The 26,423-nt window shown below is 42.9% G+C and overlaps 1 protein-coding gene across 1 annotated transcript in view; it reads left to right on the top strand.

Annotated features, from left to right (window-relative positions):
* Positions 1-26,423, top strand: part of IFT43 (intraflagellar transport 43) — a 110,497-nt gene that overhangs the window by 28,065 nt on the left and 56,009 nt on the right. The window contains exon 3 of the mRNA XM_068965733.1: positions 19,279-19,343. Within this exon, the coding sequence (XP_068821834.1) occupies positions 19,279-19,343 (65 nt within the window). The remainder of the gene's footprint in view (positions 1-19,278; positions 19,344-26,423) is intronic.

Below are 26,423 nucleotides of genomic sequence, written 5' to 3'. Positions count from 1 at the left end.
AAGAATGAGAGTGGTTGTTGCAGAAACAGATTGTGTCTGTTTTCTCTTGAGATGACTGACATGGGCATTCAGGTATGTTAGCTACTGGGACAGGAAGTGTTCTGATATCAGTGGTGAATTGGTAGTGATGATCAGAAACATGGGTAGAAAAGAGGCCCAGAGACCTGGGATTCCGTCACCTGCAAGCTCTCATCCTTGCATGTGCTGTCCTGAGCACTCTGAAAAGTCAGTCTGGAAGTGACTCTGGAGTTATAGATCCAGAGAACAGGAGATGTTTGTCTGAAGGGAGAGAGCCAGGCAAGAAAATAAATAGGTGAGGGAGATTAAAAGCCACCGACTTCCAGCTGCAAAATACATGAGTTGTGGAGATGAAATGTACAGCGTGAGGAGTATAGTCAATAACCATAAGACCTTTGTATGATGGCAGATGATAACTAGACTCATTGTGTTGATCATTTTGAAATGTATACAAATATCAAATCACTATGTTGTATAACAGGAACTAACATAGGTCAGTTTATACTTCAAAAAACAAACTCTTGGAAATGGAGATCAGATTTGTGATTACCAGAGGTGGGAGTGGGAGAGGGAGTTGGAGAAAGGCAATCAAAAGGTACAAACTTCCAGTTATAAGATAAATAAGTAGTAGGGATTTAACATGAAAAGTGCAAGTAAAAGTTGCTCAGTCATGTCTGACTCTTTGCAACCCCATGAACTATACAGTCTATGTAATTCTCTAGGCCAGAATACTGGAGTGGATAGCCTTTCCCTTCTCCAGGGAATCTTCCCAACCCAGGGATCGAACCCAGGTCTCCTGCATTGCAGGCGGATTCTTTACCAGCTGAGCCACCAGGGAAGCCCAAGAATACTGGAGTGGGTAGCCTATCCCTTCTCCAGTGGATCTTCCTGACCCAGGAATCAGATTGGGGTCTCCTGCATTGCAGGTGGATTCTTTACAACTGAGCTATCACATAGAACGTGATAAATATAATGAACAGTGCTATATGTTACATATGAAAGTTATTAAGCAAGTAAATCCTGAGAGCTGTCATCTCAAGAAAAAAATTTCTATTTCTTTAATTGTGTATCTGTATAAGATGACAGATATTCATTAAACTTGCAGTGATAATCACTCCATGATATATGAAAATCAGATCATTATTCTGTACACCTTCAACTTATACGGTGCTGTATGTCAATTAAATCTCAGTAAAACTGGAAGAAAAAAAAAAAAAAGGAAGGCCTCTAAAGTTGGAGAGGTTGGCAGGATGCTATATCAAGGGCAGGGGTTCTTCATGTAAAGCCTCAAACCAAGTAGGAAGATTTATGGGCTAAGTGAATGCAGGCCGTGCCTTTCGCGTCAGGCCGCTGTCATCTGGGAGCAGTCGAACAGATGGCTTTCAGCCTTTCTTGTGTGAGAAAGGGTGGGAAGGGAGCCTGAGAAGTCATCCTCGGGCTTGGCCTGAAAAGCTGAAGAAGAGAGAGAGTATAGGACTCCTTAACACTGGTCTATAGGAGGACTCTTTTTTCCCTAAAATGAGCAAACCAAGAACAATGTAGCATGTTTTTCATAAACTGAATTTAATTCAGCTTAAAGGATTATTATTTATTCTGGTTTATGTCCTTCCTAATTTGGGGAGCTTGAAAAGATCCCTTCTTTAATGAAATAGTAGTGAGATGAAATAGTGTGTGTGTGTTTTAAGATTCTCAACAAAATTAAAAACTGTAAACTCAGTGACATCTCTCAGTCTTGTCCGACTCTGTGACCCCATGGACTGTAGCCAACCAGGCTCCTCTGTCCATGGGATTTTCCAGGCAGGAATACTGGAATGAGCTACCATTTCCTTCTCCAGGGGATCTTCCCAAACCAGGGATTGAATCCCGGGGTCTCTCACACTGCAGACAGGCGCTTTACCATCTGAGCCACCAGGTACCACCAACCATATCTGCCTCCGCTTGCCCCCACTTCCCAAACAAAATTTGTTATTTGAAGTATTGGCTGTCTGTGAAATCTAAAAGTTTAGGAAACACAGTCCTAGAAGGTTACAGCAACTTTTTAGGATTCCTGGAGTCACTTGTCATGTCGCGGGGCTGGAGGTTACAGGGTTAACTTGCCAGCCATGACCTTGCGCTCACCCGGAGCATCTTCTCCTCTCACCTCCGGGACCACAGTAGGATAAAGAACTGTAAGACAAGGCCTGTGATGTCTGTGGTCTCAAGGTACTGAACGGAGTAGGGGATGCAGACGGGCATTCCTCTCTGCCTCTCACAGTAGGGGGAATATTCTCAACTATTCCAGCATACCCTAGCATAAGAAGATCTAAACCTCGTATCTCAGTGCACATCCTCAAACTGCCCACTTCCGATGACTCACAGGTTAACACTTGCTCCTTGCTCCCCTCAACTTCTTTTCCATCATCGCCCTTGAGGAGTCATGAGAGATCAGGTTTCTTAAAGCAGAGAGGTTATCGTTTCCTCCGCTCTCCACTTGTTCCGGTCATCCCGGTCTGGGTTTCATTGAGGGAGCGAGCCTGGATGGTGCTTATCCAAAGTCACGGGTTCTGGGAGGGGTCGCTTCCTGGAGGGCTGGGCACTTCCACCCACAACGCTGTGCATCCTTCCGGTTACATACATGCCGTATGGGTTTTAACAAACTGACGCGTTAAGGGAATGACACAGACATACAGGTCTTGATTTATGATAAAAGTTAAAAGGAATGTTTATTCTGGCTGAACGGAAGAAAGTCTGGGGGAAACAAGGGCGTTTCTTGACAAGTCTATGGAAGGTGCAGACCTGAAAAAGCTGATTTCGAATGACCGGAAGGGGTATAATTGAGATTAAGAGAATGCCACCCAAATTAGGAACATCCAGGGTGAATTTCAAGAACGATTTGTGGGCTGAAATCTGTTCTCTTTGGATCAGCCTCTCCAACAAATGGCTGACGGCCCTGTTGCATGAGTCATTTGAAGTGGGCAGTTTGATGACTGTATTGAGATATGGGATTTGGGCCTTTTTACGATAGGGCGTGTGGGAATATTGGGGGAAGTATGATACCACGAGAGTCATTGCCAGACACTGTGGTTGTCTGAACATCGCACGGATCTCCCAGTCCACAGAGGAACTGTGGCTTCCTCCTCTTTGTTCAGGCAACTTTAAAGCATTTTTCTCTGTTCAGAGAAAGTGGACTAAAGTAAGAGCTGGATCCCTGACATGAACTTGTGCACGGCAGTCTCAAATAAGAGACGCTACTGTGTTTACCTCCCCAAGACTCCCTGTTGTCTCAACCCTGGGCATTAATGAGGTGTCTTTTGTTCATTTGTTTGTTTCCTCCAAAGGCTGCATGTGTGCAGTCGTGTCTGACTCTTTGTGACCCTATGGACAGTAGCCCGCCAGGCTCCAGTGTCCATAGGATTCTCCAGGCAAGAATACTGGAGTGGGTTGCCATTTCCTCCTCCAGGGGATCTTCCCAACATAGGGATTGAAGCCGTGTCTTCTGCATTGCAGGCAGAATTTTTAGCATCTGACCCACCGGGAAAGCCCTCAAAGATCGCATTTCATTGCTTTTATTTTTTTCTAATAAATAATATAGCATTTATGCCCAAGTTTGTCTCCCATGTTCACAGCGGATCCATAAAAGAGCACAGAGGAAAAAGAGACTTAATGAAGGTGTGACTAGCCAAAGCTTACATAGCTAGAAAGGATTCTAGAATCTGAGCCCAGGAGCATCCCTCCTTTCCCTCCTTTCTCTCTCCTCCCTCCCCTCCCCCTTAAATTAACCCTTTCAAACTATAGCTTTGCCTCTTTATTTATTACTGGCAAACTCCTGTTCTCCACCTAGTCACTCATTCTTCAAAGCTACTGCTCTGTTGGGGGGTTTCCCAGGTGGTGCTAGTGGTAAAGAGCCCTCCTGCCTATGCAGGTTAGATGTAAGATACGCCAGTTCAATCCCTGGGTCAGGAAGATCCCCTGGAGAAGGGAATGACAATCCACTGTAGTATTCTTGCTTAGAGAATCCCATGGACTGAGGAGCCTGGCGGACTACAGTTCATAGGATCGCAGAATCGGACACAACTGAAGCAACTTAGCATGGCACGGTGCTGGACTGTTGGTATGTACAGGATATCTGTGGTGTGCAGTAAAGAGATCGCTACTTTCTCGGTACAGAGATTTATATTGAATTCAGCCTTAATCAAGCTGAATTTAAGCTGTTGTAGTTTATTTTGGGTTTTAATCATGACTTTACCCTTAACTCTTCCCTCAGCTTGTTTCACTAGAGGTAAGGGTCAGACCAAGCCTCTCTGTCTTACTGAACATATTTATACTATCAGTAGGTACAGATTTGGTTCCAAGACACCCCTCTCCCACTAATAGGTATCCGGATCCACAGATGTCAAATCCCATAGTCGGCCCTCTGTATCCATGGTTCCTCATCCATGGAATCAAGCAACCATGGATTGTGTTGCTCTGTATTTATTGAAACAAAAAAAAATCTGCAAATCAGTAGACCTGCACAATTCAGACCAGTATAGTTCAACGGTCAACTATACTTTGTGCCCAGAAGACATATGAAGGAGGTGTTCCTTTTGGTTTAGACCAGGCCTTACCCTTGTCATTGATCCAGTCTCTCTTGTACTTGGGCACTTTGTTGCAGCCCAGACAGATTCTTTTCTGTAGCCGCTGTGTCCTCTCAAGCCTGTGCTAGCTGGCACGCACTGAGCATCTAGGAAGTCAGATACGATCAAATTGGATTTGAACCCTTGCTCCATTTTGTACCGCTCAAATGACTTTAGGTGAGTTAATGTTATCTCAGTTTTCCTCTTGAGTAAATTTGTTATGAGGTGATGGACAGTTCAGTGGGTCACAGGGATTCTGCAAAGTAATCCTACTAAAGCTTTGGCGTAGAGTAAACCCTCAGTAGGTGTTGGCCCTCCTTATAATTATTTGTCGTTCTGTTGCTCAGTCATATCCGACTCTTTGCGACCCCATGGACTGTAGCATGCAGGCCTCCCTGTCCTTCACTATCTTCTGAGCTTGCTCAAACGCATGTCCGTTGAGTCGGTGATGCCATCCAACCATCTCATCCTCTGTCACCCTCTTCTCCTGCCCTCAGTCTTTTCCAGCATCAGGGCCTTTTCCAGTGAGTCTAACTCTTTGCGTCAGGTGGCCAAAGTGTTAGAGCTTCCGCTTCAGCATCATTTAATACTCATTAAATGAGTATTCAGGGTTGATTTCCTTTAGGATTGACTAGTTTGATCTCCTTCCTGTCCAAATCAAATGATAATTATTAGCTATAGATTAACGTGTTGTTTCTCATTGCCTCGATTGTCTCACCACTGATGAAGTCTTTGTGTTTACGAAGTCTCATTTCTCTCTGTAACCTTGTGTTCTCTGTTTTATGTCCCCTTCCTTTTAATACAAGTTCAAATTGATGGTAAACATTTCATGTCATCACTTACATCTTTTTGCCAAGATACCCTTTCCCCAAATTGAAAAATAACAATTTCACAGATTCAAAGAATCACAGAATTATAGAACTGTGGGGAATCACCTCTATTATGAATTAAAATCCAGGATCATGAAACTAGTTAGTGGCAGAGGCAGAAACAGAGCCTAGAAGCAGTCTAGCCTAGTGTTCTTTCTACCACATTTTTTTTTCCTTACCCAAATTTCATGTATGCGTGTATACAAAATTAAAAGACATAATAACTGAGGGCCGGGGGTAGGAGGCATGGGGAGGCACTTTTATTTATAAACTCGTTCTCCCGTCACATCTAGCCCTGGCAGGGATCTGACCCGATCTTTTGGTTGTAGAGTTATTTTCTGGCCTTCAGGATGCTGATGTTAGGAGTTTCCAGCTCCAAAGTGGAGAAGGTCTCTGTTCCTATTTGGCACAAGTCTTCCTGGAGCAGATTTACCCATGAACAACCCTCATACTGGACTTTTCCTCCTCACCGCCTCTGTCTTTTTTCCCTTTTGTTAGCCTAAACTTCATGCATCCAGTTTTTCTGTTTTAGCTTTTACTTTTCATTAAAATTTGAAACATCTAAAAAAGTGGAAATGATAGTACCATGGAAAACATACACCCACCACCTAGGTTCAGCTGTTTTCAACATTTTCCATATTTGCTTAAATGATAATTTTTAAAATACCTAAAAATATGTATTTACACGTTTTACATGTAACTTTTTGTTGAACTATTTGAGAGCCACCATCATAAAATGTCACTTAAATACTTAAGCGCTTAGCTCTGAGAAATAGGGACATTTTTCTCGAAATCCACAACTCCACACCTAACAATATTAGCAATTCCCTAGTGCCATCTATTACCCAGACCATGTTCATTTCCCCCACTTGTCTCCAAAATAATCTATTACAGCTAATTTTTTTTCAAACTAGGGTCCAATCAAGAACCACTCCGCTAAGTTTCTCTCTCTCTTAAGTCTCTTTTGTTTTGGAATAATCTCCTATTTCATCCCCTCTTTTTAATGGTGTTGACTTTCGGAAGAGTTGGAGCCCCTTATTTTCCCTCGTGCTGGATTTTTCTGGTTCTTTCTTCCTTAGTATCACTAAACTTCCTCCTGTCTCACCTGACCTGCAGCAAGCAGGTTGGAAGTAATCAGACTGGAAGGCTTAATTGCATTCCCAGTGAAGGCTCTGTGGCAAGTTTTTTCTGGGTGGCACCATGTGCCTCTAGTGGCAGCACATTGGTCCTCACCGTTCACAGGCTAAGTTTGATCCCTGAGTCATGATGCCGGTAGATATCTCTTGTTCAGGAACATTTTTCTCCCTCACACCTGGCACACACGGGGTGATTCTTTGGCACCAGGAGAATGTACGATTCCCTGTCAATCAGTCAGTTAGTGGCTTTAGCATCTCTTGGTGGTTAGGTTTCTGTCCCATGCTTAAAATAGATCTTGCATTTTATTAGGTCTGTTACAGCTTGAAAGAGCTACATTTCCTCATAAGAGTTCAGTTATAAGCTCGGATGGCCCATTACCTGCCATGACCTTAAACCCACGAGGAGAAAACTTAGGTCTGTGGTGAGTTAGTTGTCAGACCCAGTGTGAGGCTGGAGGGAGAAACTGGCAGAGATGAAACTGTGGAGGACTTCCCTGGTGGTCCACTGGTTAAGACTTCACCTTCCAGAGCAGGAGGTGTGGGTTTGATCCCTGGTCGGGGCGCTAAGGTCCTACATGCCTCGTGGCCAAAAAACCCAAACATGAAACAGAAACCATATTGTAACAAGTTCAATAAAGACTTTTAAAATGGTCCACATCAAAAAAAATTTTTTTTAAAGAGATGGAACTGTGCATGGTGGACAGATTTGAAGAACACACACCGCCTCTACAGCGTATGCACATGTTAATTAGGGTTAATTTTCTCTGTTATGAAGCACGTAAGCTTTCCTGCATCTTTTCTCAGGTTGCTGGAGAAAGGAAAGGAAGTTTGTTTCTAGCTAGGGTTGAACATGGGACGTGTAAGATGGGAGATGTGAGGTGTGCAGTGGGTCCTTGCTGAACTCAATGTTTCTTCTGTTGGGAATTCACGCATACGTCTGGACTGGCTTTTTTGAAATAGGATGCAGTTTGGATTTTGGACTGCTTCACACTGTGGGGTTTCTCCAGGACTTTGGAGAGTGTGTGAGAAGTTTCTAAACTCGAAAGGCTCCTTTTTTGGCACTGTGGTGTCTTTTCTATTTCGGCATCTTAAGAATCTGGGGGAACCATATAAAGATCAGAAACAAGTCTAGCCCTCGAGGCTCCCTGTGACTTGGTAATTCCAGTTAGTTGAATCCTTGCCCATTCGGATGAGACCATATAAAGTGGCCGTTTCCTGAATTTCCTGCTCTCTGCCTCCTTTTTGTCAAAAGCTGGTATTTCAGGACCGCAACCACTGGTCACGTGCTTCCAACCCTTTACTCGCAGTCATTCCTGCCCCTGTTTATTTTTGGAGAGAGCACATTTTTGCTTCTCTCCAGGAGCTATGCGGGGTCCTGGCCCCTCCGTCCATCAGGCGGCTGCCCCAGCAGGCTGTGCTGCTTTCCCACACTCGAGACGTGACTCCAGCTTTTAGGCGAGAACGCGAGGGATGCACTGCCTCAGGGCTACCGTCACCCACTCCTATTTCTGTCCCTACTGGTGTTGCACATTTTAAGACTCTTTCTTTAAAAAAAAAACAAAAAGCAAGTTTGGGTAACGTTACCTGGCACTAAATCTGCCAAAATTGGAAATCGTTTGCCCAGCAGATGTCTTGGGGCTGTGCCTCTGAATTTCAGAAGCTGAGCAATGTAAAGAATAAACCAGGGCTTTTGAATTCTAGGTCTAAGTTCTCTCTTCATTTTTAATATCTATTTGAGCCCTACTCTCTCTCTCCTATCCAGGGTTTTGTTCCACCCCCCCCCCCCCTTTCCTAACACAGGGCTAGAAAACAGATTTCTCCCAGAGCCATGCTTCATACAGGTTGGTAGTGTCTCCCCAAGTGCTTGGTCAAGGAGGATTGCAGTGTTTGTGGGCTCCATGAAAAAGGTCACCACTGTCTTAGACTGAGTTTCTAGTTTCAAGGATGGGGCAAGAGTCAATTCCTTTTTCTTTAAATGCCTAGGCCTTTGCACCAAGACCTCAGACACACACGATTTGAGAAATAATAAATTAAGCATTCATGTCTCCTCTTGTCCTACCCACGCCTGGTGGGCAGGACCTCCCCTGGTCTGAATGGAGGGCTCTGTAATGAAGGGTGACGGTTTCTCAGAGCTCCCTGTGAGGACTGGGCTCTGACCGTGTGCTGGGGAGAACATTCCGGCTCCCAGAGTGCCCCCAGCATCTTCTCTGTCACCGCGGCTGGGAGAACGTAGCAGCCCTGGCAGCTGATAATAAAAGAAGCAAGGGTAGCATCTAGGTTTAGAGTGTGTCCCGTGTTTCAGATTGTCCTGGAGAGACAGCTCAGGGCTCTTTCTGAAACAGTGCTAACAGGTGTCTCCATGACATCGTCATAGCTTTTAGGGAGAGGAGCCAGGCTTTCAGGGGCTAGACTGTCTGCACAGAAGAACCCACCAGACCTTTTAGATTGTGCTGTGAAAAGTCATCGCTTACATTTTCAAACAGATCGTTTGCACCTGATTTTAAACTACTCCATTATGATCAAGTCGCATCAGCTTGCACTTCCAGCCAGCACTGTATATAACGGCTGCTGAGGACCTCGGCTCCCCACCAGGATGATGATCGGGAGCAGCGTCTGCTACAGACCCTATGTCATGTGCTGTCCTGGTAGCATGGCACCTCTTCGGGTTGCTCCTGGATTGCTTTTCCTTTTCATTTCTGCTTATCTTCCCGGTCCAGGGTAAGCCCCCCTTACTCCGTAAAGCTTCTGTCAGTCTCTTTATCCCCAGCACTGCCCATTTGCTACGATTCTGTGTAGCCTTCAGTCCTGTCTTGCAAGCTTATGCGTGCTTGTCAGAACACTCCCTGAATGATGCCCCAGGAGAGTGTGGCCTGGTAAAAACCACCACAGGTGATGAGAAAATGGCAAAATTCAGTGGAACCGCCCCACAGCCGAGGGCTTCCTCTTCAGCTTCACCTTTGGACCCTGGATGAAGCCTCTCCCTGGAAGGACCCCCCAGTTCCTCCATCCCTGATGCCTACATCCCCTCTTCAGTGTGGCTTTTGTAGTTTCAGATTGAACTGGATGTCCACCACGTAGATTTCTCAAAGACCTGATACACTCTGAGTTCTGCGTCTTCCTGGCCTCACTGGACTGGGGTCTCATTTGAGAACAGAGATGACGTCTTCTGCTTTCTCTAACTCATCTGGTGTGTGTAGGGCAGTGCTCAGCTCTCCACAGAGGAGGAAAGTTGTATTCTGGGAAGGAGCCTTTTTCACTGGATCATGTATGGATGTGAGGATTGGACCATAAAGAAGGCTGAGCACTGAAGAATTGATGCTTTTGAACTGTGGTGCTGGAGAAGACTCTTGAGAGTCTCTTGAACAGCAAGGAGATCAAACCAGTCAATCTTAAATTCAGGGAAATCAACCCTGAATATTCACTGGAAGGACTGATGCTGAAGCTAAAGCTCTGGTACTTTGACTACCTGATGTGAAGATCTGACTCATTGGAAAAGACCCTGATGCTGGGAGGGATTGGGGGCAGGAGGATAGGGGACGACAGAGGATGAGATGGTTGGATAGCATCACCGATTCAATGGACATGAGTTTGAGCAAGCTTCAGGAGATAGTGAAGGACGGGGAAGCCTGGCGTGCTGCAGTCCATGGGGTCGCAAAGAGTCAGACACTGAACTGACTGTGTGACTGAACTGACTGAGTAGAGGTTAATTACATCTGTCTCATGCAGATAGGGTATTTGTGGGTGGCCATAACAAGACTCATAGTAGGAAGATTTACAAAACAATGTTTTTTCTTACCCTTGGACTCAGGGTACTAAATCATGAGAGCAGGGATTCCCCATCAGAAAAGACAACCCCCCGCTAAACACCCAAGCCCTACCTTGCAGAGAGCTGAGTTCTACCCACCCCTATCTCCCAGCCACTTCAGTGCTCTCTCCCAAGTGTAGCCAGGACTCCTGGTGGGGAGCAGGGAAGGCCAGTAAACCCTGCCCATTTGGTGTAGAGAAAGTCTTTGTAACTCTTAGTGATCTCGAGGAAAAGCACCCTATGCAGTTTTTACAGCATTATGTCAGCTCTTGAAGTCTTCAGTTATTAGTGCACAAGCCCCTTTGATTTGGGGACAAGGTGTTAAGGTCTGGCTGTGGAGCAGTGACTCTTGGGTGGTGGTCTTTCTGTTTGGAAGCTGTTGTGTTAGCAGTTGCCACCGTTTCAGAATGGAAGGAAGATGAGAGGAAACGTGTCTTTGTGTGACCTCTGGGCAGAAAAGATTCTCACTCATCCTCCCAATGGCTGTAACTTTTTGAGGTTTGTGGTTGAAGAGGATAAAGCAGATCATTTTGGGTTTGGGAATCTTGTGAAACTGAAAGTCGCTCAGTTGTATCCGACTCTTTGCGACCCCAAGGACTATACAGTCTGTGGAATTCTCCAGGCTACAATACTGCAGTGGGTAGCCTTTCCCTTCTCCAGGGGATCTTCCTAACCCAGAGATCGAACCCAGGTCTCCCACATTGCAGGCAGATTCTTTACCAGCTGAGTCACCAGAGAAGTCCTGGGAATCTTAGGGAACTTTATGAACCATATGATGGATTAATCATCAAAATGACAGCTCAGGCCAGGCTCAGAGGAATCTTGCCCCCACCTCCTCCAGATGATGTGGCGTATTTTATTACACGTGGTCTAACCTTTCCTTTATTGACATTAGTGATGCTGCTGCTGCTGCTAACAATGAAGATCCAGCACTTACTATGCCAGGCGCTGCTCTGAGCACTTAACATGGAGTCACTCATTTAATCCCTCAACAGGTTAGTGGTTTCTCAAAGGAGTGCATCTTGACCTCATTTGATATCACGTATACCCCTTTTCCCTGCTGCCTGGTCTCTCACAATCCTTCCCCAGTTCGGTCTCTGCGTCTCCTGCCCCCTGGTCACCCACACCCCATGGCAGAAAACGAGGCGGGGCCGTGACACATGGGTTGAGGAACCTTGCCGAGGCAGCAGGATCCTTTCTCTTCCTCTTTCAGGCTCAAGGTGGAAAAGCTCCAGGTAGACCTGGGCCTCTTGATCCTGTGGGCACCATGGATTTCACATGGGTTCCTCCTGTCCTTCCAACACCCGGGTGCCCCAGGGGCAGGCAGGGCACGTAGGGAAGCGAAGCGGGCCTAGGGGTTAGGCACAGGCACACCAGCGGTCTGCGTACTGATGCGGTAAAGAAGAGATCCCAATTCCAACCAAGAAGTATATGCTCGTTCCCGTTTTTGTCAGAACACCCGACACAGCTTTCATTTACCCACTCCCTGTTGTCATAGGAACCAGAGGGAATTCTGTACCGGAAGAGAAACAGCAGCACGAGCCCATCGTAATAGATGTCCACTGGCACTTGACGGGGCAGGAAGGGGCCAGGCAGGCCGGGTGGGGACTGCGGCAAACTGGAACGCACATGTCCAGTCACCTGAAGGCGGCTGCTGCTCAGCCCCAGAACCACTAGAGCTTCCAGTTTTCCAAGAGAAGCCAGAAAGTGCTGCTTTGTGCGGAAATCTTGCAGTTTTTAAAATGGTAATTTAAATTTAGAAACAGACAAAAGCCACTGTATGGCCAAACCAAACTTGTGGTTCCTAGTTTGTGACCTCCAAATTCATTAATGCTGCTTGTCACAAGATGGTCCTACCCTTGGGTAAAGGAAAGTGAGATGTTATCTGCAAAATCATAGGGAAGAAAGCTGTGAGCCAGATTGATTTAAAACCTCCTGGAGGCACCTGATATGGTTCAGTTCTGATCTCTTTCACCTTTGCAAGCGCAGTAAGAGCTGACCAAGACAAGGTTCCTGATCTCTGCTTATACACAACTTTGGCTTGTGTCCACTTGGCTTTATTCTGATTCCAGCTGGTCCTTAGAGTTCCAACACTTGGTGCTGTCCGAGCAGCCTAACTTCTGAGCTTCAGTTCCAGATTTCTGGGACCAAGAACTCAATTGTTTCTGACTGGGTCTGACTAGTGCACCCCTAGTTCACTCAGCTGTGTCTTAGGAAAGACGGGTCTTGGGATGAAAAGCTTCTCCATCCAGTCTGGGGACAGGTGAGTGTGGGTGGCAGAGACACCAAGAAAGGATGTGTGGACTGGGAATTAATGGTGGGATCTCTTCCTTCATCTTCTGTGGGTTCCCTGCTGAGAATTAAGCACCAGTTCACTTTCTACTCCTACATTTTTGTCATTTCTGAGAGTATAAAGCGCCATTACCCGTTTGTTTTCTCTAAAGTATTGCCTGGGGTTCTCGGGAGATAAGTCTTTTTGGATATAGGCTTTCCAACTCTCGGCTTCTCCTCCAGCAGGCCTTTCCAGCAGGTTCTTCCTCTCCCCACATGAGCTCCAAGGATGGGGCTCATCCTTGGCAGGTTACTGGAGAACCAGGAAAGGGAGGGCATCTTGCTGTAAAATAAAAACATCAGAAGTTAAGTGTATTTCGGCACGTTGAAGGAATTTTTTCTTAAAAAGCTACAAGTTAGTTGCAATGGTGAAGGGGATTGTTTCCTTAATTTCTCTTTCTGTTTTCTCATTGTTAATATATAGGAATGCAAGGGACTTCTGTATATGAATTTTCTATCCTGCAACTTAACTGTATTCATTGATTCAGTTCAGTTTAGTCACTCAGTCATGTCCGACTCTTTGCGACCCCGTGAATTGCAGCACGCCAGGCCTCCCTGTCCATCACCAACTCCCAGAGGTCACTCAGACTCAGGTCCATCAAGTCAGTGATGCCATCCAGCCATCTCATCCTCTGTCGTCCCCTTCTCCTCCTGCCCCCAATCCCTCCCAGCATCAGAGTCTTTTCCAATGAGTCAACTCTTCGCATGAGGTGGCCAAAGTACTGGAGTTTCAACTTCAGCATCATTCCCTCCAAAGAAATCCCAGGGCTGATCTCCTTCAGAATGGACTGGTTGGATCTCTTTGCAGTCCAAGGGACTCTCAAGAGTCTTCTCCAACACCACAGTTCAAAAGCATCAATTCTTCGGCTCTCAGCTTTCTTCACAGTCCGACTCTCACATTCATACATGACCACTGGAAAAACCATAGCCTTGACTAGACAGACCTTTGTTGGCAAAGTTAATGTCTCTGCTTTTCATTATGCTATCTAGGTTGGTCATAACTTTTCTTCCAAGGAGTAAGCGTCTTTTAATTTCATGGCTGCAGTCACCATCTGCAGTGATTTTGGAGCCCCCCAAAATAAAGTCTGACACTGTTTCCACTGTTTCCCCATCTATTTCCCATGAAGTGATGGGACCAGATGCCATGATCTCCGTTTTCTGAATGTTGAGCTTTAAGCCAACTTTTTCACTCTCCACTTTCACTTTCATCAAGAGGCTTTTTAGTTCCTTTTCACTTTCTGCCATAAGGGTGGTGTCATCTGCATATCTGAGGTTATTGATATTTCTCCTGGCCCTCTAGTAATTTTCTGGTGGTGTTTTTGGGGTTTTCTATGTAGAGGATCATGTCATCTGCAAACGGTTTTACTTCTTCTTTTCCAACCTGGTTTCCTTTTATTTCTTTTTCTTCTTTGATTGCTGTGGCTAGGACTTCCAAAACTATGTTGAATAGTAGTGGTGAGAGTGGGCACCCTTGTCTTGTTCCTGATTTTAGAGGAAATGCTTTCAATTTTTTGCCATTGAGAATAATGTTTGCTGTGGATTTGTTGTATATGGCTTTTATTATGTTGAGGTATGTTCCTTCTATGCCTGCTCTCTGGAGAGTTTTTATCATAAATGGGTGCTGAGTTTTGTCAAAGGCTTTCCCTGTATCTATTGAGATAATCATATGGATTTTATCTTTCAATTTGTTAATATGGTATATCAGATTGATTGATTTGCACAGATTGAAAAATCCTTGCATCCCTGTGATAAAGCCCACTTGGTCATGATGTATGATCTTTTTAATAAGTTGTGGATTCCATTTGCTAGAATTTTGTTGAGGATTTCTGCATCTATGTTCATCAGTGATATTGGCCTGTAGTTTTCATTTTTTGTGGCATCTTTGTCTGGTTTTGGGATTAGGGTGATGGTGGCCTCTGGGAGTTTACCTTCCTCTGCAGTTTTCTGGAAGAGTTTGAGTAGGATAAGTGTTAGCTCTTCCCTAACTTTTTGGTAGGATTCAGCTGTGAAGCCCTCTGGTCCTGGGCCTTTGTTGGAAGATTTTTGATTACAGCTTCAATATCCATGCTTGTGATGGGTCTGTTAAGATTTTCTATTTCTTCCTGGTTCAGTTTTGGAAGGTTATCCTATTCTAAGAATTTGTCCATTTCTTCCAAGTTGTCCATTTTATTGGCATATAGTTGCTCATAGTAGTCTCTCATGATCATTTGTATTTCTGTGATGTCTGTTGTGATTTCTCCATTTTCATTTCTAATTTTATTGATTTGATTCTTCTCCCTTTTTTTCTAGATGAGTCTGGCTAATGGTTTGTCTATTTTATTTATTTTCTCAAAGAACCAGCTTTTAGTTTTGTTGATTTTTGCTATAGTCTCCTTCAATGAAAAGAATAAAATACTTGGGAATAAATTTGCCTAAAGAAACAAAAGCCCTATATATAAAAAATTATAAAACACTGATGAAAGAAATCAAAGGTGACACAATTAGATGGAGAAATATACCATGTTCGTGGATTGGAAGAATCAATATAATGAAAATGAGTATACTACCCAAAGCAATCTATAGATTCAGTGCAATCCCTATCAAGCTACCAATGGTATTTTTCACAGAACTAGAACAAATAATTTCACAATTTGTATGGAAACACATAAAACCTTGACTATCCAAAGCAATCTTGAGAAAAAAGAATGGAACTGGAGGAATCAACCTGCCTGACTTTGGACTACGCTACAAAGCTACAGTCTTCAAGATAGTATACAGCACAAAGATAGAAATACATATCAATGAAACAAAATAGAAAGCCCAGAGATAAATCCACGCACCTATGGACACCTTATCTTTGACAAAGGAGGCAAAAATATACAATGGAGAAAAGACCATCTCTTTAACAAGTGGTGCTGGGAAAAGTGGCCAACCACCTGTAAAAGAATGAAACGAGAACACTTTCTAACACCATACACAAAAAGAAACTCAAAGTGGATTAAAGATATAAATGTAAGACCAGAAACTATAAAACTCTTAGAGGAAAATATAGGCAGAACACTCTCTGACATAAATCACAGCAAGATCCTCTATGACCCACCTCCCAGAGTAAGGAAATAAACAAATGGGACCTAATTAAACTTAAAAGCTTTTGCACAATGAAGGAAACTAAGCAAGGTGAAAAGGCAGCCATCAGAATGGGAGATAGTGATAGCAAATGAAACTGACAAAGAATTAATCTCTAAAAATATGCAAGCAGCTCATGCAGCTCGATACCAGGAAAATAAATGATCCAATCAAAAAATGGGCCAAACAACTAAAAAGACATTTCTCCAAAGACATACAAATGGCTAACAAACACTTGAAAAGATGCTCAACATCACTTATTATCAGAGAAATGCAAATCAAAATCACAGTGAGGTACCATCTCATGCTAGTTAGAATGGCTGCCATCAAAAAGTCTACAAACAATAAATGCTGGAGAGGGTGTGGAGAAACGGGAACCCTCTTACACTGGTGGTGGAAATGCATACTAGTACATCCACTATGGAGAACAGTGTGGAAATTCCTTAAAAAAACTGGAAACAGAACTGCCATATGACCCAGCAATCCCACTGCTGGGCATACATACCAAGGAAAGCAGAATTGAAAGAGACACATATACCCCAATGTTCATTGCAGCACCGTTTACAATAGCCAGGACAAGGAAGCAACCTAGATGTCCATCGGCAGACGAATGGATAAGAAAGCTGTGGTACATATACACAATGGAATATTACTCAGCTATAAAAAAGAATGCATTTGGACAAAACTGGAGCCTATTATACAGAGTGAAGGAAGTCAGAAAGAAACACCAGTACAGTATCAGTTCAGTTCAGTTCAGTTCAGTCTCTCAGTTGTGTCCGACTCTTTGTGACCCCATGAATCGCAGCACGCCAGGCCTCCCTGTCCATCGCCAACTCCCGGAGTTCACTCAGACTCAGGTCCATCAAGTCAGTGATGCCATCCAGCCGTCTCATCCTCTGTCATCCCCTTCTCCTCCTGCCCCCAATCCCTCCCAGCATCAGAGTCTTTTCCAGTGAGTCAACTCTTCACATGAGGTGGCCAAAGTACTGGAGTTTCAGCTTTAGCATCATTCCTTCCAAAGAAATCCCAGGGCTGATCTCCTTCAGAATGGACTGGTTGGATCTCCTTGCATTCCAAGGGACTCTCAAGAGTCTTCTCCAACACCACAGTTCAGAAGCATCAGTTCTTCAGCGCTCAGCCTTCTTAACAGTCTAACTCTCACATCCATACATGACCACTGGGAAAACCATAGCCTTGACTAGATGGACCTTAGTCGGCAAAGTAATGTCTCTGCTTTTGAATATGCTATCTAGGTTGGTCATACTTTTCTTCCAAGGAGTAAGCGTCTTTTAATTTCATGGCTGCAATCACCATCTGCAGTGATTTTGGAGCCCAAAAAAATAAAGTCTGATACTGTTTCCACTGTTTCCCCATCTGTTTCCCATGTATACTAACACATATATATGGAATTTAGAAAGACGGTAATGACGACCCTATATGCAAGACTGCAAGAGACACAGATGTAAAGAACAGACTTCTGGACCATGTGGGAGAAGGCGAGGGTGGGATGATATGAGAGAATAGCATTGAAACATGTATTTTACCATAAGTAAATTAGAAGACCAGTGCAAGTTCAATACACAAAGCCGGGCACTCAAAGCTGGTGCTCTGGGACAGCCCAGAGTGGTGGGGTGGGGAGGGAAGTAGGAGGAGGGTTCAGGATGAGGGAGGATACATGTACACCGGTGGCTGATTCATGTCGAAGTATAAAAAAACCACAATATTGTATGGTAATTAGCCTCCAATTAAAATAAATAAATAAAATTTTCAAGCTGCAAGTTAGGTTTTAAGCAACAAATTGAAAGGATATTGCAGTGATTTTAGCACCAGAGACTGCAGACTACATACTTCCTGCAAAATTTGGCCCACTTCTTGTTTCTGGAGAAGGAAATGGCAATCCACTCCAGTGTTCTTGCTAGGAAAATCCCATGGACAGAGGAGCGTAGCAGGCTACAGTCCCTGGAGTCTCAAAGGGTTGGACACAACTGAGTGACTGAGCTTGTTTTAACTTTATAAAAATATGCATGCTTGTTTTATAAAGTTTTATTGGAACACATTACACCCAGGTGTTTAATTCTTGTCTGTGGCTGCTTATTGCCCTGCAGTATCAGAGTTGAGTAGTTGTAACAGAGCCTTTGCAACCCACAAAATCAAAAATATTTCCCACCTAGCCCTTTTAGAAAAAGTTTGTCAACCACCGTTTTAGTCCACTTATCTAAGAATCTCCTCAGACTGAGAACAGCAGTTATGATTATGTGAGGTTCTTGGAAAAAGAAAATTGGTAACTCAGCAGTCCTAGATGAGTCCTGGGTCATTCAAAATAGGAAAGGCTTTTGCTCTTTTGTCCAATGTGAGTATTTCATTAGATTGGTCAATTCCCACTTTGGTATTTTTAGTTGAAATAGTTAGACAAGAATTCCTGGACTTGGGTTTCTGGATGTATCTATTGCAAGTGAATGCTTCCTGCCCACATAAGTAGATTTTTAACCCACCAACTGAGTTTGTATCTTTGAAGCAAGCCTGTCTCTTATACTTTTATTTTATTACTTTTATGTTTATAAAAGTGGTATAAGTTGACTGGTTAAAAAAAAAAAGAATTAGAAAATGTACACGTAAGAAAAAAGAAAAATTGCCTTAATTCTATCACTGGATTCCCTCTCAATCATGTATGATATTATGTATGTGATTTTCTTTCACAAAATCAGAAGCATGTACCTACTGTTTTACAATATGTTTCAAAAAGTTAACATTTATATCATAATGTAACATTACATAACATTTATATCATTAACTCATATCATTATTCTTTTTTAAGTTTCTCATTATTGTATAGACTTTTCACGTGTGTATTTCACGATTTACTTATTTCCTTATTGATGTCCATTTTGATTGTTTCTGAGGGCTTCCCTGGTGGCTCAGACAGTAAAGAATCTGCCCACAGTGCAAGAGACCTGAGTTCAATCCCTGGGTGGAAAAGATCCCTTGGAGAAGGAAATAGCAACCCACTCCAATATTCTTGCCTGGAGAATCCCGTGGACAGAGGAACCTGGTGGGCTACAGTCCATGGGGTCGCAAAGAGTCAGACATGACTGAGCGACTAACCCGCTTGATTGTTTCTAGTTATTCGCTATATTAAAAAAAATAACATTACATTTCTCTCTGATTATTTCCTTGGGATAAATTCCTGGGGTTAGAATTGTTGGCTCAGAAAGTGTGAGCATTTCTAGGGCTTTCAGTTGACAGTGCCAGACCGCCCTCCTGGTATGAAAGGTATGAAAACACCCAGGTTTCATAGTATTGTATTTAAACTCAGAAGCTTTTGGTAGGTTGAAGGTCGGTTTAGGTGACCTTAACCTCGGCCCCAGTTTGTTGGAATGGTGATGCTGAGTGTCTGTTTTGTTGGCTTCTGTCCCTTGCAGGTTCCCCCTCCCAAGCCACCCCGCCGGCAAGGACGCTGGGCAGAGGACTCCGTGAAGGTTTCCAAGTGAGTGCCAGCATCTCAGGGTGGGACGGGGTGGGCTGTGTTTCTGTGTTGTTCTTCTGTTTTCTTAAAACAGCTTTGTTGAGATGTAATTCCTATACCTGACAGTTCACCCATTGGAAATGTACAGTTGAGTCATTCTTAGTATACTCACTAGCTTCCCTAGTGGCTCAGAGGATAAAGCGTCTGCCTGCAATGCAGGTAGACCTGGGTTTGATCCCTGTGTCAGGAAGATCCTCTGGAGAACGAAATGGCAACCCACTCCAGTACCTTTGCCAGGAAAATCCCATAGACGGAGGAGCCCAGTAGGCTACAGTCCAGGGGGTCGCAAAGAGTGGGACACGACTGAGCAACTTCACTTTCCCTAGTTTACTCAGAGTTGTACTGTCACCACCACAGTCACTTTTAGAGCATATTTATTACCACCCCTGCTCACCCCATACCCATTAGCAATCACTGCCCTTTTCCCCCCAAGCTCCCCTGCCCTAGACAACTACCAATCTGTTTTCTGACTCTCTGATTTGCTGTTTTTGGACATTTCGTGTAAATGGAATTATATACCATAAGTCCACTGCATATGGGTGAGTTCCATTCTGAGAGCTTGTTCAGAAGTCCAACAGAGTTAGCCTAGGTACGCACCCAACACAGTCAGCTGTATAGTACTGTACTGTAACAGGTTTATAACACTTTTTACACAAATAATGCATACATGAAAAAACAAAAAAAAACATTTTTAATCTTACAATATAGTATCTTGAAAAGTACAGTAGCACAGTTCAGCAGCTGGCATACAGGGACTGGCACACACGTTGGCATCTTTGAAAGTCTGCAACTTGAAGGTTCTTATGTTGGGGACTTACTGTATTATGTGGTCTTTTATGAGGGGCTTCTTTCACTTGGCATAATGTTTTAAAAGTTCATCCATGTTCTGACATTCGGTGTTCTTCTTTAAGTTACTTTTCTAAACAGATTGGAATTGCCTGTTAGTTACTGCTGGATTACAAATCATTTGGTCTTCAGTTTCCTTATACTAAGTCTTAGATGAATGGTAAACCAGTACACATGTATATGTATATATATTTGCTGTACTTGGCCAACAATATAGTTTAACTAAAGATAAACTCTGGAGAGGAATTTCCTTTTCTCAAAGAATAGGTATTACTTTTGTTCTGAATTTCTTTCAGCAATTGTTGCCTTGAAAATAGCATTATCAAAAATATTTTTTTCCAGTGTTCCCCTCTTCCTCCTCTGTTCCTCTCCCCACCTCTAAACATAGACACACACCCCACATATGCTTTCTTCTCTCCTGAAGCATTTGAAGACAAGATACAATCATCATGATATTTAATCTCTGAACACTCTGGCATGAATCTCTAAAGATTGACATTCTCCAAATAATCACCGTATAATTGTCACATCTAAGAAATTTCATGATTTAATAATATTTAAAATATAGTCTCAATTTCCCCGGTTGTCTCCAAAATGTCTTTTGTAGTTCCAAGATCCAAACAGAGTTCATATACTGTGTTGACAGTTGTATTTCTTTTTAGGATCTTTTACTCTTTAAAATATTCCAGCTCCCCTTCCCCGCTACCATACCTTCACCCGGTGTATTGACTTTTTTGAGGAATCCAGGTCAGTTGTAGAATGTCTCACACTCTGGATTTTGCTGATTGATTCCTCATGATTAGATTCAAATTAAATGTTTTTGGCAAGAACAAATGGTACTGTATACTTTTTATTGTCTCAAAATGGTATAGAAAAATATACTCAGAGATATCCTACTTGCATCCTTATTCCTTTCACCTCATTTCTATCCATCTCCTATGGGTAACTTCTTTATTAGTTTCTGGTTTACCCTTCCTATACTTACTTCTTTCTGCAAAATAAATAAGTATATATACAAAATTTTTAATGTATCCTTATTTGTTTATATATACTAAGACTTAGCAAACTGTGGCCCACAGGCCAGTCCTCTGCTTTTTATGCAATTTTAAAGGTTTCTTTCCATTATAATTATTATAGAATAGTGACTGTATGCCCCTGTGTTGTGTAAACACCCTTGAACCTGTCTTACACCCAGCAGTTTTACCTGCCACTCCCCTACCCTATGTTGCCCTTCCTCACCACCATCCCCACTGGTAGCCACTAGCTTGTTCTCTGTGAGTCCGCTTCTTTTTTGTTATGTTCACTAGTTTGTTGTATTTTTTTTAGAATCCACATGTCAGTGAAATCTACAGTATTTGTCTTCCTCTGCCTGACTTACTTCGCTTAGCATAATGCCCTACACGGCCATCTGTGTCAGTACAAATGACAAAATTGTGTTCTTTTTGTGACTGAATAGTATTCCATTCTGTATCTGTGTGTGTGTGTGTGTGTGTGTGTGTATACACCATTTCTTCTTAATCCATTCACTTTGTTGATGGACATTTAGGTTGCTTCCATATTTTGGCAATTGTAAATAATGCTGCTTTGAACATTGGGGTGCATGTATCTTTTCAAATTGGTGTTTTTGTTTTTTGTGTATATACGCAGGAGTGTAGTTGCTGGGTCATATAGTAGTTCCATTTTTTTGTTTTTGTTTAGAAACCTTCACAGTTTCCCACAGTGCCTGCATCAATATATATTCCCACCAACAGTGTATAGGGTTTCCTTTTCTCCATATCCTTACTAACATTTATTGTTTGTGTTCCTTTTTTTTTTTTTTGATGATGAGAGCCATTCTGACAGGTATGAGGTGGTATCTCACTGTGGTTTTGATTTGCATTTCCCTGATGGTTAGTGATATCTAGCATCTTTTGATGTGCCTGTTGGCCATCTGCATTTCCTCTTTGAAAAAAGTATCTGTTTAGTTCTTCCACCCATTTTTTAATTGAGTTGTATGATGGGTTTTTTTTTTTATGTTGAGTTATATGAGCTGTTTATATGTGTTGTATATTAACTGCTTATTGGTCCTGTCATTTGCAAATATTTCCTCCCATTCAGTATGTTGTCTTTTCATTTTGTTTATGGTCTCCTTTTCTGTGCAAGAACTTTTAAGTTTAATTAGGTCCCCTTTTGTTTATTTTTGGTTTTATTTCCTTTGCTTTAGGAGATCCAAAAAAAAGCATTGCTGCAATTTTATGTCAGGGTGTTCTGCCTATGTTTTCCTCAGTGAGTTTTATAGTATCCGGTCTTACATTCCTGTCTTTAATCCATTTTGACTTTATTTTTGTATATGGTATTAGAGAATGTTGCCATTTCATTCTTTCACATGTAGCTATCGAGTTTTCCCATCGCCCCTTGTTGAAGAAATCAGCTTTTCTCCATTGTATATTCGTGCATCCCTCGCCAAAGCTCAGTTGCCCATAAGTGCACACCCACCTGTTTTTATAGATCACGCTTTCTTGGAACATGACCACGTTATAAACCTACATTTTATTTATTTATTTTTAATTGAAGTATAGTTGATTTACAGTGCTGTGTTAATTACTGCTGTACAGCAAAGTGACTCAGTTTTACATGCATATTCACTTCTTTTTCATATTCTTTTCCACTATAATTTATCCCAGGATATTGAATATAGTTCCCTGTGCTGTACAGTAGGACCTTGTTGTTTATCCATTGTGTATACCAGTCTGATAATCCCAAACTCCCACTGCGCCCCTCTCCTGCCCCCCCCCCGCCCCTTTGGCAACTGCAATTTTAGTTTTTATGTCCCTGATTCTCTTTCCATTTCATAGATGGGTTCATTTGAGTCGTATTTTAGATTCTGCATGTAAGTGATACCATATGATATTTGTCTTTCTTTTTCTAACTTCACTTCGTATGATCATCTCCAGTTACAGCCATGTTGCTACAAATAGCGTTATTTCATTCTTTCTGTGGCTGAGTAATTTTCCATCGTATGTAAGTGCCGCAGCTTCTTTATCCAGTCCTCTGCTGATGGACAGAGGTTGTTTCCCTGTCTTGGCTATTGTGAAGAGCGCTGCTGTGTATCTTTCTGAACTACAGCTTTGTCTGTGAATATGCCCAGGAGCAGGATTGCCAGATCACATGGTGATTCTGTTTTTAGTTTTCTGAGGAGCCTCCATACTCTATTCTTCATTCCCATCAACAGTGTCAAAGAGTTCCCTATTCGCCACACCCTTTCCAGCACTTATTGTTTGTAGACTTTTTAATGATGGCCGTTCTCACCGTCTGGCATAAGGTGGTACCTCCTTGTAGTTTTGATTTGCATTTCTCTAATAATTAGTGATGTTGAGCATCTTTTCATGTGCCTCCTGGCCATCTGTTTGTCTTCTTTGGAGAAATGTCTGTTTAGGTCTTCTGCCCACTTTTTTGATTGGGTTGTTTGGTTTTTTGTTGTTGAGTTATATGAGCTGTTTGTGTATTTTGGACATTAAGCTTGTGTCAGTCACATTGTTTGCAAATATTTTATTCCATTTGTGGGTTGTCTTTTCATTTTGGTTATAGTTTCCTTTATTGTGCAAAAGCTTGTAAGTTTGATTAAGTCCCATTTTCTTTTTCAATTGCATTGGGAGACTGACATAAGAGAACATTGGTATGTAGATCTACATTTTAAAAATTAGATCTCTCATCCATGTGAAATTAATTCTGGTGTATAATATGAGGTATGGATCCAGTTTTATTTCTTTTTTCTAAATGACTTTTGTCCCAGCATCACTTATTTGAAAATTCATCCTTTCCCACCTTCTCTATAGCCTACTTCTGTTCATGTGCCTGGGTCTACTTCTGGACTCATGATTCTGTTCCAGTGGTCTTTCTATTCATATATCATTAAGTACCACACTGCTCCTTGCCGAACATAACACTCCTTTTTCATGTTGCTGCTACTGCTAAGTTGCTTCAATTGTGTCCAACTCTCTGTGACCCCATAGACAGCAGCCCACCAGGCTCCCCTATCCCTGGGATTCTCCAGACAAGAACGCTGGAGTGGGTTGCCATTTCCTTCTTCAATGCATGAAAGTGTAAAGTGAAAGTGAAGTCACTCAGTCGTGTCCGACTCCTAGCAACCCCATGGACTGCAGCCTACCAGGCTCCTCTGTCCATGGGATTCGCCAGGCAAGAGTACTGGAGTGGGGTGCCATTGCCTTCTCCGTTTTTCATGTTAACCAAGTACAAAAAGAAGAGTGAGAAGTTCTAGTGAGAACCTACTAAGTTATTAGGGGATTCTTGTGTTCGTATTATCTGGAATTTATTTTGAAATATGGAAATGAGACAAATCCTATATCTGCTTCTTAGAGGAGAAAAAAAAAAGGGAATCTCATGTTAAGTCCTGAATGAATATATTAAAGATTTTTCCAGATCAGATCAGTTTCTCCTGGGAGGGAGGCCCTTTTCCATTTCCTGTGTTATTTTTCAAAGGATTTCCTTGTTCAGTTTCCTTGGTCCATGACCCAGTCCTGACCACTCAATGGCACTGTGCCCAGGGCTTATCCACCTGCCTCCTCTTCTCTGTCAGTGCTCACTCTTGGCATAATCTCCATTCAGTCCTGGGTGTTCTCCCATCACCTGCACACTGATGACCCTTGCGCAGAGTTTGTGTCTCTAGCCCAATCCTTCCACTGAGCATCTAGCCATCCACACCTCCTTTCTACTTGAATGTGCAACTCAGTCCTAATGTATCCAAATTCAGTTCAGTTCAGTTCAGTTCAGTTGCTCAGTCGTGTCCGACTCTTTGCGACCCCATGAATCGCAGCACGCCAGGCCTCCCTGTCCATCACCAACTCCTGGAGTTCACTCAGACTCATGTCCATTGAGTCCGTGATGCCATCCAGCCATCTCATCCTTGGTTGTCCCCTTCTCCTCCTGCCCCTTATCCCTCCCAGCATCAGAGTCTTTTCCAGTGATTCAGCTCTTCACATGAGGTGGCCAAAGTACTGGAGTTTCAGCTTTAGCATCATTCCTTCCAAAGAAATCCCAGGGCTGATCTCCTTCAGAATGGACTGGTTGGGTCTCCTTGCAGTCCAAGGGACTCTCAAGAGTCTTCTCCTATACCACAGTTCAACAGCATCAATTCTTCAGCGCTCAGCCTTCTTCACAGTCCAACTCTCACATCCATACATGATCACAGGGAAAACCATAGCCTTGACTAGATGGACTTTAGTTGGCAAAGTAATGTCTCTGCTCTTGAATATACTGTCTAGGTTGGTCATAACTTTTCTTCCAAGGAGTAAGCGTCTTTTAATTTAATGGCTGCAGTCACCATCTGCAGTGATTTTGGAGTCCCCAAAAATAAAGTCTGACACTGTTTCTACTGTTTCCCCATCTATTTCCCATGAAGTGATGGGACCAGATGCCATGATCTTAGTTTTCTGAATGTTGAGCTTTAAGCCAACTTTTTCACTCTCCTCTTTCACTTTCATCAAGAGGCTTTTTAGCTCCTTTTCACTTTCTGCCATAAGGGTGGTATCATCTGTATATCTGAGGTTATTGATATTTCTCCCAGTAATCTTGACTCCAGCTTGTGTTTCTTCCAGTCCAGCATTTCTCATGATGTACTCTGCATATAAGTTAAATAAGCAGGGTGACAATATACACCCTTGACGTACTCCTTTTCCTATTTGGAACCAGTCTGTTGTTCCATGTCCAGTTTTAACTGTTACTTCCTGACCTGCATACAGATTTCTCAAGAGACAGGTTAGGTGGTCTGGTATTCCCATCTCTTTCAGAATTTTCCACAGTTTATTGTGATCCACACAGTCAAAGACTTTGTCATAGTCAATCAAGCAGAAATAGATGTTTTTCTGGAACTCTCTTGCTTTTTCCATGATCCAGAGGATGTTACCAATTTGATCTCTGGTTCCTCTGCCTTTTCTAAAACCAACTTGAACATCAGGGAGTTCACGGTTCACGTATTGCTGCAGCCTGGCTTGGAGAATTTTGAGCATGACTTTACTAGCATGTGAGATGAGTGCAATTGTGCGGTAGTTTGAGCATTGTTTGGCATTGCCTTTCTTTGGAATTGGAATGAAAACTGACCTTTTCCAGTCCTGTGGCCACTGCTGAGTTTTCCAAATTTGCTGGCATATTGAGTGCACCACTTTCACAGCATCATCTTTCAGGATTTGAAACAGCTCA

This window comes from Capricornis sumatraensis, chromosome 2 (assembly GCF_032405125.1).
Source record: "Capricornis sumatraensis isolate serow.1 chromosome 2, serow.2, whole genome shotgun sequence".
Taxonomy (NCBI): Eukaryota; Metazoa; Chordata; class Mammalia; order Artiodactyla; family Bovidae; genus Capricornis; species Capricornis sumatraensis.
This window is presented reverse-complemented; position numbering and strand designations above follow the sequence as displayed.